The sequence below is a fragment of the Aquarana catesbeiana genome, linkage group LG01 (genome assembly GCF_042186555.1).
Source record: "Aquarana catesbeiana isolate 2022-GZ linkage group LG01, ASM4218655v1, whole genome shotgun sequence".
Classification (NCBI taxonomy): domain Eukaryota; kingdom Metazoa; phylum Chordata; class Amphibia; order Anura; family Ranidae; genus Aquarana; species Aquarana catesbeiana.
The window spans coordinates 816,762,324-816,777,373 of NC_133324.1; the positions used below are offsets into that span (position 1 = coordinate 816,762,324).

A 15,050-nucleotide genomic window follows, 5' to 3' on the forward strand; every position below is an offset into this window, starting at 1 on the left:
TTTTTAGTTCTCCTTTATCAAGGTTTATACCTGGGGAAAAATAATAACAAATATGCGATCTTTGCAATTCATGTGCGTTTCCCACAATCATATTCCTTTAGGCTCGGTTCACATTAGGGGCGGCACGACTTGCAGGTCGCCTCACCGAGGCGACCTGCACACGACTGCCAGGGCGACTTGCAAAACGACTTCTGTATAGAAGTCTATGCAAGTCGCCCCAAGTCCCCCCCAAAGTAGTACAGGAACCTTTTTCTAAGTCGGAGCGACTTGCGTCGCTCCGATTAGAACGGTTCCATTGTACAGAACGGGAGGCGACTTGTCAGGTGACCCAGCAAGTATAAAAAAATACCTGTTGATCTAACAGAAATGCACTCAGAATATTGGCATGCATTAAAAAGGGGATCAACTCCAGAGATAAAACGATAATTCTCCCACTCTACAAGACTCTGGTCCGGTCGCACCTAGAGTATGCTGTCCAGTTCTAGGCACCAGTCCTCAGGAAGGATGTACTGGAAATGGAACGAGTACAAAGAAGGGCAACAAAGCTAATAAAGGGTCTGGAGGATATTAGTTATGAGGAAAGGTTGCGAGCACTGAACTTATTCTCTCTGGAGAAGAGACGCTTGAGAAGGGATATGATTTCAATGCAATAAAACTTTTTCGCGGAAGGGAGTTTAATAAGACATGTGACCACTCATTAAAATTGGAAGAAAAGAGGTTTAACCATAAACTACGTAGAGGGTTCTTTACAGTAAGAGCGGCAAGGATGTGGAATTCCCTTCCACAGGTGGTGGTCTCAGTGGGGGGCATCGATAGTTTCAAGAAACTATTAGATAAGCACCTGAATGACCACAACATACAGGGATATATAAGGTAATACTGACATATAATCACACACATAGGTTGTACTTGATGGACTTGTGTCTTTTTTCGACCTCACCTACTATGTAACTATGTCTGCAGTTTTTCTCTCCCCTGACTTCTGGGTCTCGTTGGCTTTACTGGGGCAGAGGGAGCCATTGGTTCCCAGTGCTGTCAATCAAAGCCAGTGATGGGGGGGGGGTGAGGCCGAGTCCCACTGTCTGTGTCAATAAACACAACAGCAGGGCTTGGGTGCGAGTATGCACGAGTCCCCCATGGGAATCCAGGTGCTGGACAAAGGGGGGGGCCAGGAGCGCTGGCGGGAGACCCGAAAAGAGGAGATTCATGGTTGCTCTGTGAAATTCCATTGCACAGAGCAGGTAAGTAGAGACACATTTTTAAATTTTTTTTATTTACCTTTACAATCACTTTAACACGACGTTTGCTTCTGAGGCCATACTGATTGCAGCTGGTGCAAGCACTTTGTGTAAGTGACAGAAGAAAACGTTTAGATTTCTGTCATATGCTCTTAGCCGACATGGCAAACGACAGATTCATACCGTGGTTGATTTTTAGTGATGAAGCAACATTTCATCTAATGCCGCATAAACACGGTCGGATTTTCGGACGAGAAATGTTGGATGTGAGCTCATTGTCGGAAAGTCCGACCGTATGTTCCATGGAACATTTGCTGTCGGACTTTCCGCCAACAAATGTTTCTTAGCAGGTTCTCAAATTTTCCACCAACAAAACTTTGTTGGAAAGTCCGATCGTGTGTATACAAGTCTGTCGCACAAACGTTCACGCATGCTCTGAATCAAGCAGAAGGAGTCGCACTGGCTATTGAACTTCCTTTTTCTCGGCTCGTCGTACATCACCACGTTTGGAATTGTTGGGCAACATTTGTGTGACCGTGTGCATGCAAGACAAGTTTGAGCCAACAACCTTCGAACAAAAATCCACGGTTTTGTTGGCGGAAAGTCCGATGGTTTGTACGCGGCATCAGGCTATATGTACACAGGATGTTGTTTAACCTCTCCTGAACTATTTAACTTGACAGCTAGAAACCGATGTCTAAAAATGTCCGTTTAGGTGCGTTCACATGCCGTGTTTAGCCGCGTTTGTGTCTAGAAGCGTTTAAAAATATATATATTTATATATAAACAAGAGTTATTGCATTTAGCAGCGTTTACAAGCTGTTACAAGCATTTCAAATGCCTCTGAACATCTGTCCTGAATGCATTTTATGGCGTTCCAAAAAATTCTTCTAAACTCAACTGCTTAGAAACTACTATAAACGACCCTGTGTACATGTACTGATAAGATAACATAGAGGAGAGTTCAGGGGCAGCTAAAAAAAATGCCCAACTGCTTCTAAATGTCTGTTTACCAGCAGCAGTGTACATGAGGCCTTACACTCTCAGACACATTAGGGACGAATGCAGCTATCGTCTTCATGTTATCTGTACCAGCAGGTGGTGGGCACATAGAACATGTATAACAAGTAAAACTTGAGGACCTACTTAAAGAGGAAGTAAACTCTCCCACTCTGATGCTTCATTTCATTTAGTCCATTTTAATAAGTAATTATCAAACTATAGTCACTGTAATCCAGTCCAAATCACATATTACTTACTGTTTAAAGAAACTTTAAAAAACTTGTTTCCAGGGGTAAGGCAGCACCATCTTAAGTATTGTTTTCTGAGTCCACAGTAGGGTGTATTTCCGCCCTTAAATTGAGCACTTCCTGTACTGTTAACCAAGCCTCCTTCTCAATCCAACATTTCTATGGCAACCCTGCTTCCCTGCTCATAGCTGACTTATTTTATTTCATAGTATTTTCTTGCGCTGATTAACTAGTGTTTGCCTATGTCAGTCTTATCAGCTTCAGCTGATAAGACTGCAGTAATGCTGTCCAATGCCCAGGAAATGGTCCCATGGGGTGTAGTAGGAAGCTCTGAGTGATAATACAGTCTCGTGGGATTTCAGTGTTGTACCGTAGGAAGTCCTGATAATAGACAGACAAGCACACAGAGTGTGCCGTAAATCAGGGGAGATATGGGCATGCTCAGTGACTTCATTCTAAAGAACAAAAAGTATTACAACAATACTAAGCAAGTAAGATTTACATGGGATAAAGTTGTGGGGGAGAGTTTACAACCACTTTAATAGTTTGTTATGTAACTGTAATGCCCCGTACACACGGTCGGACATTGATCGGACATTCTGACAACAAAATCCTAGGATTTTTTCCGACGGATGTTGGCTCAAACTTGTCTTGCATACACACGGTCACACAAGGTTGTTGGAAAATCTGATCGTTCTAAAAGCTGTGACGTAAAACACGTACGTCAGGACTATAAACGGGGCAGTAGCCAAAAGCTTTCATCTCTTTATTTATTCTGAGCATGCGTGGCACTTTGTGCGTCAGATTTGTGTACACACGATCGGAAATTCCGACAACGGATTTTGTTGTCGGAAAATTTTATAGCAAGCTCTCAAACTTTGTGTGTCGGAAATTCCGATGGAAAATGTGTGATGGAGCCTACACATGGTCGGAATTTCTGACAACAAGGTCCTATCACACATTTTCCGTCGGAAAATCCAACCGTGTGTATGAGGCACTGCCCATTTTCATTATTACATATAACTATATAAAATCGGGTCATTCTTTTTGAAACACACTGCAATTTCTTATTATTATCTTACTAATGGTTGCCCCATACAACACTATCATAATTATTATTAAATGCCTAAGGGCCCTTTCACACGGGCTGTCTGATCAGGTCCGCCTGTCAGTTTTTCCCTCCATCCACCCCTATGGAGCAGCAGACACATGTCTGTTGATATCCACCGTTATCCGATCCGATCCTGTCCACAAAATCCAGACGGATGGTGGTGCTATTTTCCATCCGTCTGGGGGATCGGATATGATCGGATGAAAATGGACAGGTGGTCCGTTTTCATCTGATCTCCCCATAGAGGGACCTGTCATCTGCCTGCTCAGTGGGGATCAGTGCAGCTATCCCCTGCTAAGCAAGCAGAGTCTGGCAAATGTAGGCGCCCGTGTGAATAGACTTGCCACCTCATTCCTTTAAACCTGAACACATATGAATTACACAGGTTCTGAGGCTAATTGAATGCAGATAAGGCACTAAGTGAGTTTAATTACCACCTTAATCAGCCACAGAACCTGTGTAATTAATATGAGTTTGGTTTTAAAGGGATGAGGTGGCAACCCTACATTTTAAAGGGGCCTAACTCACCAACCAGTGTCATAATAAGTGCAATGTGCACATGCAATTGTTTCCTATTTGCTTTGCAACCTTTGTATTACTTGCTTTGAAAAATTATTTTCTTTGGAAATGTATTAATAATAGATTGAAATATAAAAAAAACAAGAAGTGTGAACAAGATAAAGGGGAGCTTTGAATTTCTGACATGATCACCAGGTTATTTTTGAACGTATTGAACAGATATGCTGTAACAAAGTAATTTCAATGGTATATTTAACAGGCCAAAAAGTAGCAAAAAAGAGAAACTAATTTTTAGGGTTTATATTAATTTTAACAATAAAACTGTGCTATGTAATTTTTTCATCGTTTTTAAAGATGTCTGAACAATGAAGGATAGTCATTCATGGGTTTCATAGGGTTGTTTTACTTTTTTGTTTTATTGTTAATAAAAAATAACAAGTGATAATATACATTTGGCCCCAATATTTAACAATGTACTCAGATTCATTCCCAGATGATGAAAGCTGTCAATTTAGAGGTAATGCTATGAGGGTGACCTCTTGGAACATTATTTACCAAAAAACATATGACCAAGTGAGCCATTGTTCCTAAAGAGCCGTAATGAAGATGAAGACTTGAGGCTAAATAGGGTCACATGTTATGTGTCTAATAGTATATCTTCATTAGAAGTTGAAAAGTTCAGCAAAAAACTCTAGCGGTCACGTGCAAGGATGAGCATTAGAAAAGATAAGGATTGGAAATGTCCTGGCCATGACAGGAGTGACGGGTTTAAAGCTGAGTTCCAAACGACCAAAATACACAGATAAAATAAATATAAAGATATTTCAATTATAGACTGTAGAAGGAATAAAGTGTAAAGGGATGTCTATCAACCCTAGCCTGGTGATTGGACAATGTAAGAACAGTAACAGACTAATAAGGTCATCTTCTGCTGAACACTTCAGCCAAACATATTTTTTTTCTGAGAGCCCAGGAGAAAATATTTGCATTGCAGCCGAATTGGGATAACACCTACTTTATATTTGTTACAGAGGGGGAGCATAGGAAAGGCGAGTATGCGTGGGATAGATGTTGAGACATGCCACAGTGTGCAATTATGCATAGTATACCTGCACTTTAATGCTCACTTACCCTCTAGTGCAGGGTTTCTCAACCAGGGTTCCTCCAATGGTTGCTAGGGGTTCCTTGAGCAATGACCAATTTTTGTCTCTCAGATAAGTTCCCAGTGACGCCAATAATCTTTTTAGCTATCTGTGGGGGGGGGGGGGGGGATTCTTCCCGAAGACAACAGATGTAAGAAGCACTCTTCCACTGACCATCACACCAATGTATCATGAGTTGCAGATATAGACATTTTCAACAGCGGTTCCCTGAGACCGAAAGATTATTTCAAGGATTCCTCCATGTTGAAAAGGTTGAGAAAGTCTGCTCTAGTGTGACCTCCTCCAGATCTCTGCGCCCCCACTCATCACTCAGTCCATGGCTGCTGACATCTTTTGCTGGTCTGGAGTTACATTGTCCCAGGACCCGGTTCCATTAAAAGCATCTCTCAGATGCTGGTCATGAGCTGGGGGTGCATAAGGCACATATGGTGTACAAAAAAATAGGAGCAAGAGGAAAAAATATTTTGCCAGTAGTGACTTTACATGTCACTACTAGCAAAAAACTCCAAAACTTGCAAATCACGTTAAGATTTCTCTCATCCAGTCCTGCAAGCTCATTGAGAGAAATCTTGTTACCCCCATCCATGTGAAATCACTTGTTACCTCAATCCACTTTAAACAGCATGGATGAATAAATCTGCAGTGCTGGCTTTTGTGTTGTGACCGCTGGGCCCTGCGGCTGTCAGAATACCCAAACAATGCATCTAAATGCAAGAAGAGACTGTTTGGCTAAGAATTCTCCACCTGCACCTTTTGACAAAATCAACTGAAAAAATGTACTTCTGTAGAGCCAGGCGGTGCTGACAGGGCCACCCAAAAAATGTATTTTGACTGGTTCTTGCTAAATCATCTGAAATTCCTACCATTGGTTCCATGGGTGGACTGTTGTTCAGCGTATGGCCAGATTAACTTCCAATGTTTTTCTTTATTTGGTGGGGAGGCTTGGATTTAAATTTGATGCCAAAATGTAGTCATTAAATGATTCAACATAAATGATTTTTTGCCAATAAAAGATTCAACAATGCAGGCCTGTATTCAAAGATTCCAAGCATCACCCTCTGTTAAGGTTGCTAATCACAGATTGATATGACAGGCAAGGAGAAAAAAAACTCTTCATGGTGTAAAATCCTTAAACAATTTATTGAATGTAGGCATTTTACATGGATTAAAAAATTTGTAAAGTGAGCTGCTTATAAAAATAATCATATAAAACCGAACTGGGCATCACAATGACAAAAACGGCCTCTGTACGTGTGAGAGTAGTGGTCGCTGCCTGTTACATGGCGTGCGTTCCACTCTCTGGGCCGGTAATGAAGTACAGGAGATTCATCTTGACGCGTTTGGGATAGGTGGGATAGGTCCCCAAAAAAAGACCTACAAGCTCAGCAGACTCCCCTTGCTATATGGTAAAGGAGTCCATCATATCTGGTGAGTGCGGAGTGTTTACAGTCCCTCACGAGGTGGATGCATAGATATCATTTGGAAACGGAGCACAACAGCACTTCATTACAAGGAAAAAGACTTTGTTTTGCACAGCTATCACTTATGAACTTTGTTTGTCACTTTAATTTTGTATAAATTTTTATTGATTTATTTGTAAACAATTCAGCACATGATTGGTTTATGACATTGAATGGTTTAGTAATAGATACGCAGTATATACCATTATATTAGTGGCACTTTATAATAGTATAAGGTGGAGCGAGCGCTGTCTATAATTTATTCATTGATATGACACACGGTTGCAGTATACAGTAGAGCAGTGTTTCTCAACTCCGCAACAGGTCATGTTTTCGGGCTTTCCATTATTTTGCACAGATGAATTGATCAGTTTCACTGCCTTAGTAATTACCACAGCCATTTCACTGGAGGGGAATCATGACCTGTTGGGGCGCCTTGAGGACTGGAGTTGATAAACACTGCACCACAGGGACTGCAAAACATCTGTTGAATTTGGCTGTAATGAATCATATGAAACTCAAATTAAAGCCACAAACCCATTTTCTGCCCCAGCTCCATTCAACCGCCTTTCCCTGGAGGAGCACCCACCAGTGCTTTTCTTTTTAAAAGTAATCTGTTGGGGACAACACAGGAGATAGGGTATGTTTTGCATTTTTATTATATTTCCTATAGGGACGTTTGGGTTCAGACATTAAGGACTCGTTTACACCAGATGCTGTCACATGCATTTTTAATCGCAGTACAAACGCATATGCAAGAAAAATGAATGTATTTTAATAAGCCTTTAAGGAAAACTGTGGCCAAAACTCTTTTGGCCATACTTCTCGTGTGAGTCACAGGAGCGCACATATTTCTGCATTCCTGTGACCCAGATTCAGCTGACAGCGGGCTAAAATCCACTGCCAGCTGATGTCATGGAGCCAGTCCAGGCTCTGCAAGGATCCTGAAAATAATGTCAGAATACGTGCAGATGCCTGACTGGCAGCTGGCTCAGCCTCTCAGCACAACACTGAGAGGCTAAGCCAAAGGCTCCCTCCCCCTCCAAATCCCAGTGCTCCATGGAGTGCTGGAGGGGCACAGAAGAGAGCTGGTGACTGATTGTCACCTCTCTGTGCTCAGAGTGGGCCCAAGAACTGAGCGATCAGCTGTCTTTGATCACTCAGTCCACTCAAATCCACTTTGCAGTACAAGTGCACTTGGAAGTGCAGTTGCTGTAGATCTGAGGGGGACATACAAGGAAAATAAAAAACAGCATTTATTATTATTATTATTATTATTATTATTATTACTATTAATCAGGATTTATATAGCGTCAACAGTTTACGCAGCGCTTTACAATATAAAAGGGAGACAATACAGTTATAATACAATACAATACAATAGGATTAGGAGGGCCCTGCTCAGAAGAGCTTACAATCTAATAGGGTGGGGCAGGTGGTATAAAAGGTTGTAACTGTGGGGAATGAGCTGGTGAAAGTGGTAGGAGATTAGTTGGAGACGTGATAGGCTTTCCTGAAGAGATGAGTTTTCAGGGATCGCCTGAAGGTAGCAAGAGTAGGGGATAGCCGGATAGATGGAGGTAGCGAGTTCCAGAGGATGGGAGAGGCTCTGGAGAAATCCTGGAGACGAGCATGGGAGGAGGAGATGAGAGAGGAGCGGAGAGGTTGATTTGGGTGATATTTGGAGACAAGATTAGTGATATAGCTCGGGGCAGAGTTGTGAATGGCTTTGTATGTTGTGGTTAGAATTTTGAATTTAATTCGCTGGGTGATTGGGAGCCAGTGTAGGGATTGAAGTAGAGGGTTGGCAGACACTGAGCGGTTGGTAAGGTGGATAAGTCTGGCAGCAGCATTCATGATAGACTGAAGAGGGGATAGCCTATGGAGAGGTAAGCCAATGAGAAGGGAGTTGCAATAGTCAAGGCGAGAGATAACAAGGGAGTGAATGAGGAGCTTGGAGGTTTCATTTGTTAAAAAAGGGCGAATTTTAGAGATGTTACGGAGGTGAATTCTACAAACTTTTGACAACGATTGGATTTGAGGCTGAAATGACAAGTCAGAGTCTAGGATTACACCTAGTACCCTGGCGTGAGGGGAGGGACTGATAGTTGCATTGTTGATTTTGATGGAAAAGTCATGGAGGGGGGCACGGGCGGGGGGGAATATTAATAGCTCAGTTTTAGAGAGATTTAGTTTAAGGAAGTGGAGCAACACCCATGCTGATATGTCAGTTAGTAATGCGAGAGGAGACTGAAGGAGTGATGTGAGGAGTAGACAGATAGATTTGGGTGTCATCAGCGTATAAGTGGTATTGGAAGCCGTGGGCAGTTATTAAGTGACCAAGGGAGGAGGTGTAGATAGAGAAGAGAAGGGGTCCAAGAACCGAGCCTTGGGGGACCCCCACAGAAAGGGGCAATGGAGAGGAGGAGACAGAGTTGTAGGTGACACTGAAGGAGCGCTGTGATAAATAGTCCCTGTGCATTTTTGCTTGAACATGATTGGATGATAAAATCAGCAGGGCTTCCCCTCAGATCTACAGCAATCTACAGTGACTGCACTTACAAGTACACTTTCAAGTGCACTTGTAGTGCAGAGTGGATTTGCCCTTAGTAAATCAACCCCTATGTGTGTTTATTATTTTGGTTTGACTTCTCATTAAAAAAAGTATAGTATGCTGCATTTTTTGTAAGTAAATATGGATGCACATGAACAAACACAGGTAAATGCAACTCAGTAAGAAAACAAGTCAAAAATAATACCTAAAAATGGCACCACAACTGCACTGAAAACACGAGGCAAACACACTGCAAATGCATTACAATGCATGTAAATGCGCATGTGGAACTGCATACTGAATGCAGGGATTGTGGTGTAAATGATAATAATCTACACTTGGGGTAGACTGGACATATTTTCTTAGACATCTAGTATCACTTGTGATTGTGATGTCCTAGGCAATATGACCATCCTCTCTGGAGTCAATCATTAGCACATGAGGACATTTTCCAATGTTTATGCGGCTTATCTCCACACTTCAATGGAGAACAATGAGGAACCTGCCAAACAAATTACAGATTGTCAAATTTTTGGCTGTTAGAGTCATTCCTGGTCTACATACTGTCGTCAGAATGTAACAATATCAGTTTTTATATTCGGTTTAGGCACTTCTCACCGCATAGACATTACATAGATATTTAATCATTCAACATTTCATTTACTGGCTTTCCTTCACAGTGGTTTCATAACAGATTATAATATCACAAAATAAAAGAGAGGAAGTCAATCTTGTACTCCTATATCCCGATTACATCACTACATGTTTAAATTAAATAGCACAATTTATTTACTGTGTAATTGTATTAATGCAGAGCCAAGGAATTTGATCTAGTAAGATATTCACATGAATCACTTACGGAGCTGACATACTTTGGCACAATGTACATATTGTACTAGCAGATCATTCTTTATATATGTACTGTATATGTTCTTGGCCGCCTTTGTCTAAATTGTTATAAACTGGATTCTCTTACATTTTTTAAATCGTTATCGGGATTATAATTGGGTTGTACAGTATTCACTAAGCTAATAGGTTGAAACCACTAAGCTGTAGAGCAAACGTTATGTGCTATAACGGTTTTTATTTTTGATTATATTGAAAATTAACGTACAGCCAAAAAAAAAAAGAGTACATCTACACAATACATGCATATTTACCCATGCTCTTTAAATTTACTGCACATACAGAAAAATACATTTAATCCTGCCAGAAATCCAGTGTGTTCCTAACTTCCTGTGCAGTCTGCCCATGGTGCATTGATACCAGTTGCGGCCCGTCCATTAGAGGCGCATGGGTACCCCCCTCCCCCAATCCATGCGTCCGGACCCCTGATCTAGATGCAGGGTGTTTTTTTTTTTAAGCACATGATTAAAGACCAGAGGCTCCAATAGGCTTCAAAAATGGGTGAGCTTGGAGCGCACAGCACTGCGCTCCGAGCCTACCCAGTTGTGTGACAATTGGTTGAAAGGAGAAGCCTTCTGATTGGAGGAGAAGATGTACGGCTGAGGAAGGAAGGAGGAGGAGGAGACACAAGGGCAGTCCGGGACACAGTGGAGACTGAGGGTGGGAGGAAGCCACCGCTGCCGCCGCCTGTCAGCACGGGGTGAGTGAGCTGGTGACGGGGGAGTGGTGCTGGTGTGGGCTGGAGTGACGGGGGGTCAAGGTCCGCCTGCGGCCCCCCCCTCCGACCGATGGAACACCAGCCACCACTAATTGATACCCTAAACAGTGTTATCAGCTTAGCCCAGTTCACAGACTACAGAACAACACCGCCCCCCCCCCCCCACACACACACACACCTCCCTGTTATAGAGATGAGGAGATGAGTGTTCTGTAGTCCTAACACACTTCCTATCTTTGGGTAACAACACTGCATCTTCATAAATATAGTATAGTAAATGAGCATTGTCCCTCTAGGACAGGAAGCATGAAAGTGTGTTGGGGCTCATTTACACAGATAATCAGGAGGCAGTAAAATCAGGTGACTGAGTCAAGGTTTTACTGCTTCTATATAACCGCCCCCCTCATCATGAATGAATAGGGAATACATAATGCCCTTGGCTATTCATTCACAAAAGAAATTGTGTGACCTGTCCCTCTGAGTCTCTTCCCTAAGGTGTTCTGGCTGGAGGTCGTTCGCTGACATCATTACATATAATGCATAACCGATAGTCCCCAGCAGCAATAGATCCCCCACAAGCAACAATAGACCCCCCCGGAAAAACAGTGACAATTGATCTTTCAACAGCCGCCATCAATAGACCCTCCAGCATGCCCCATCCCAGCAGCCCTTGCCATTACATACATTCAGTGCTGGAGGTGCCTGAACTGCGTTTCCCCGTGTTCCCACTGAAAAAAAGGCCTGCTCATAGAAGTCATGAGACAGCTATATACTGCTGATGAGAAAAGTTATTCAGCAATTTATATTTGCTAAAAAAAATTGCATTTCCATGCTCTGTGGTAAACCAGATATAGCGAATGCAGGGTCCTGGGTTTAGTAACACTTTAGGGCTAGTTTACATTTCAAAACATGGCTTCGGTCACGCTTTATTAAAGCTCTGTGAACATCAGTCAAAGCTCCTGTCACTAAATAAAATATTTAGCTTACAGTCCTGTTTACACCCTACTATTGCTTGGTGCTTCGATGAGGCTTCGGTGGGGCTTTGATGAGGCTTCGGTGGGGCTTTGATGAGGCTTTGGTGGGGCTTTGATGAGGCTTTGGTGGGGCTTCGATGAGACTCAGGTGGGATTTCAAGCAAGCTTTTCCATAGACTTCTATGGAGGCTTTGAAGACGCATTGAAGCACCACTGAAGCTACATGGGGTATAATTTTTGAAGCAAAGCAAAAACAAGGTGTAAACAGGACTGTAAGCTAACCATTTTATTTAGTGACAGGAGCTTTGACTGGCATTCAGAGAGCTTTAACAAAGCCTGTCCGAAGCCATGTTTTGAAGCAAGTGTAAACTAGCCATTAATGTGTGCTGAAGCCGAAGCAAGTGTAAATGAGCCCTAATATCACTTTAAAGTGGAGTTCCAGGCTAAATTCAACCAGGTCTTCAACAATAGAGCATCCAACACCCCCCCCCCTCTCCTTTTTGGATATCTTTTTTTTTTATTTTTTAGTAGTTTTGTAAATTTTCTGTTGTTTTCAAGCTGGACTTCTGTCCTACCTCGCGGCGGAAAGGTACATCATTTTCACGTTTGTATCGGCCCCTCCTTCCCCCCCCCCCCCACCTTCAGGGACCTGCGTGTGTCCCAGAAGATGATGGGACAATTCAGAAAGTGCAGTCTTGACTCGTGCATGCGCAGTAGTAAACTGGCTGTGAAGCCTGAAGTGTCGGTTTCCCTTACCCGCAATGCTGGTGCCTGCAACCGCGCCAACATCGCGGGATCCCAGGACAGGTAAGTGTCCTTATATTAAAAGTCAGTAGATACAGCGCTTGTAGCTGCTGACTTTTCATGTTTTAAGAACTCCTTGCTTTATAGTGTTCATGGTTCCACACCTTCCATGACACATTTGTGAAAACATCTAGCCTGGTGAGGAATGTGTGAGTAGCTCCAGTATCCAGGCTCCATGCTTTGCCAGGCTGGAGAAATCTTTTCCGATGATGAGAAATCCGAGCTGTAGCTTTCCTCTATGAACCTTTTGTGGTCCCCTCCTGCGGTTAGCACATTGCCCTGTAGATGGCGCTGTGTGTGTGGAGAGCAGTGGAGGATGACACGCCTCGGTGTGGTGGGAGAGGCACGCTGTATGAATGTAGTGTGTGCCGAGCTGGCCGCTTCATATCATAGGAGGCGCTGAGTGGCCGGGCGTAGTGTGATCAGGACGGAGAGCCCTCCATAGAACATGGCACTTTCCGCGGACACTCTCTGGATTACTACCCCCGTCCTGTGACTTGTGGCCGGACACCCCAGGCAGTGTGGATCCCCTTGGAATTTGGATCTTTCCACCATTCTGGCTGTTTGCAATGACTGCTTCCAGCTGGCTCCCATCACCCCGGGAGGATTGCATAGGAGATTTCTAGCGGACCTTCCCCCAGCACTGGATCCACCTATGTGCAGAGAGAAGCTGGAGATAATGATCATTACACGTAAGATCCCATCTTCTCCTCTATGGGCCATCCTCATCCTTCTCATCATCCTCATCCTTCTCATCCTCCTCATCCTCGGGGCTCTCAGGCAGCGTGGGAATGTCTGTGTGGAGTGTGGCCCCTGACAGCTGGAGGGGCCGCACTTCATTAAGAAAGCTGCTGGAGACTGGGGGCATACACTGAGCTTTTCATCCCACCTTCCGCCCAGATTTCATTATTTTCTGGGAGGTGAGAGATGGTCTATGATGGGGCAACCTAATAATGGGCTTTCCATGTCCCATCTCAGGCTGGGGGGCTTCTACTAATCCACAGACCTTTCAGTCATTCCCATCCTAGGATAGGGGGGCTTCTACTAATCCATAGACCCCTTCCGTCATTCCCATCCAAGGATAGGGGGGCTTCTACTAATCCGCAGACCCCTTCCGTCATTCCCATCCTAGGATAGGGGGGCTTCTACTAATCCATAGACCCCTTCCGTCATTCCCATCCAAGGATAGGGGGGCTTCTACTAATCCGCAGACCCCTTCCGTCATTCCCATCCTAGGATAGGGGGGCTTCTACTAATCCATAGACCCCTTCCGTCATTCCCATCCTAGGATAGGGGGGCTTGTACTAATCCATAGACCCCTTCCGTCATGCCCATCCTAGGATAGGGGGCTTCTACTAATCCGCAGACCCCTTCCGTCATGCCCATCCTAGGATAGGGGGCTTCTACTAATCCGCAGACCCCTTCCGTCATGCCCATCCTAGGATAGGGGGCTTCTACTAATCCGCAGACCCCTTCCGTCATGCCCATCCTAGGATAGGGGGCTTCTACTAATCCGCAGACCCCTTCCGTCATGCCCATCCTAGGATAGGGGGCTTCTACTAATCCGCAGACCCCTTCCGTCATGCCCATCCTAGGATAGGGGGCTTCTACTAATCCGCAGACCCCTTCCGTCATGCCCATCCTAGGATAGGGGGCTTCTACTAATCCGCAGACCCCTTCCGTCATGCCCATCCTAGGATAGGGGGCTTCTACTAATCCGCAGACCCCTTCCGTTATTCCCATCCTAGGATAGAGGGCTTCTACTAATCCGCAGACCCCTTCCATCATTCCCATTCTAGGCTAGGGGGCTTCTATTAATCCACAGACCCCATCCATCCTAGGATTTGGGGCTTCTACTAATTCACAGCCCGCATTTATTCATCCATCCTATCCTAGGATTCAGAGGCTTCTACTAATCCACAGACCCCCATCCATCCATCCGAAGGATTGGGGGACTTCTTCTTATCACCAGACCCCTTCCATCATTCCCATCCTAGGCTTGGGGGGGGTGGGCGGGCTTCAACTAATCTGCAGACCCCTTCCATCATTCCTACCCTAGGCTGGGGGACTTCTTCTAACCCACAGACCTTGTTCCATTCTTCTTAGCCTAGGTTTGGGAGGCTTCTACTTCTCAGCAGACCCCTTCTGTCCTTTTTATCCTAGGGGCATTTCTACATATCCACAGACCCCTTCCATCCTTCTTATCCTAAGCTTGGAGCGGCTTCTGCTAATACACAAACCCCTTCTATCCATCCTATCCTTGGTTGGGGTACTTCTACTAATTCACAGACCCCTTCCATCATTCCCATCCTAGACTTGTAGGGTTTCTACTAATTCACAGCCCCTACCACCC

The 15,050-nt window shown here is 44.1% G+C and overlaps 1 protein-coding gene across 3 annotated transcripts in view; it reads left to right on the forward strand.

Moving 5' to 3' along the window:
* Window positions 1–15,050, forward strand: part of DLC1 (DLC1 Rho GTPase activating protein) — a 602,554-nt gene that overhangs the window by 523,245 nt on the left and 64,259 nt on the right. The window contains exon 1 of one of the 3 annotated variants that reach the window (XM_073608314.1): window positions 13,016–13,389. The exons of the other annotated variants lie outside the window; for them this stretch is intronic. Within the exon in view, the coding sequence (XP_073464415.1) occupies window positions 13,353–13,389 (37 nt within the window). The 5' untranslated portion in view covers window positions 13,016–13,352. Of the gene's footprint in view, window positions 1–13,015; window positions 13,390–15,050 lie in introns of those variants that run through there. 3 annotated transcript variants of the gene reach the window in all.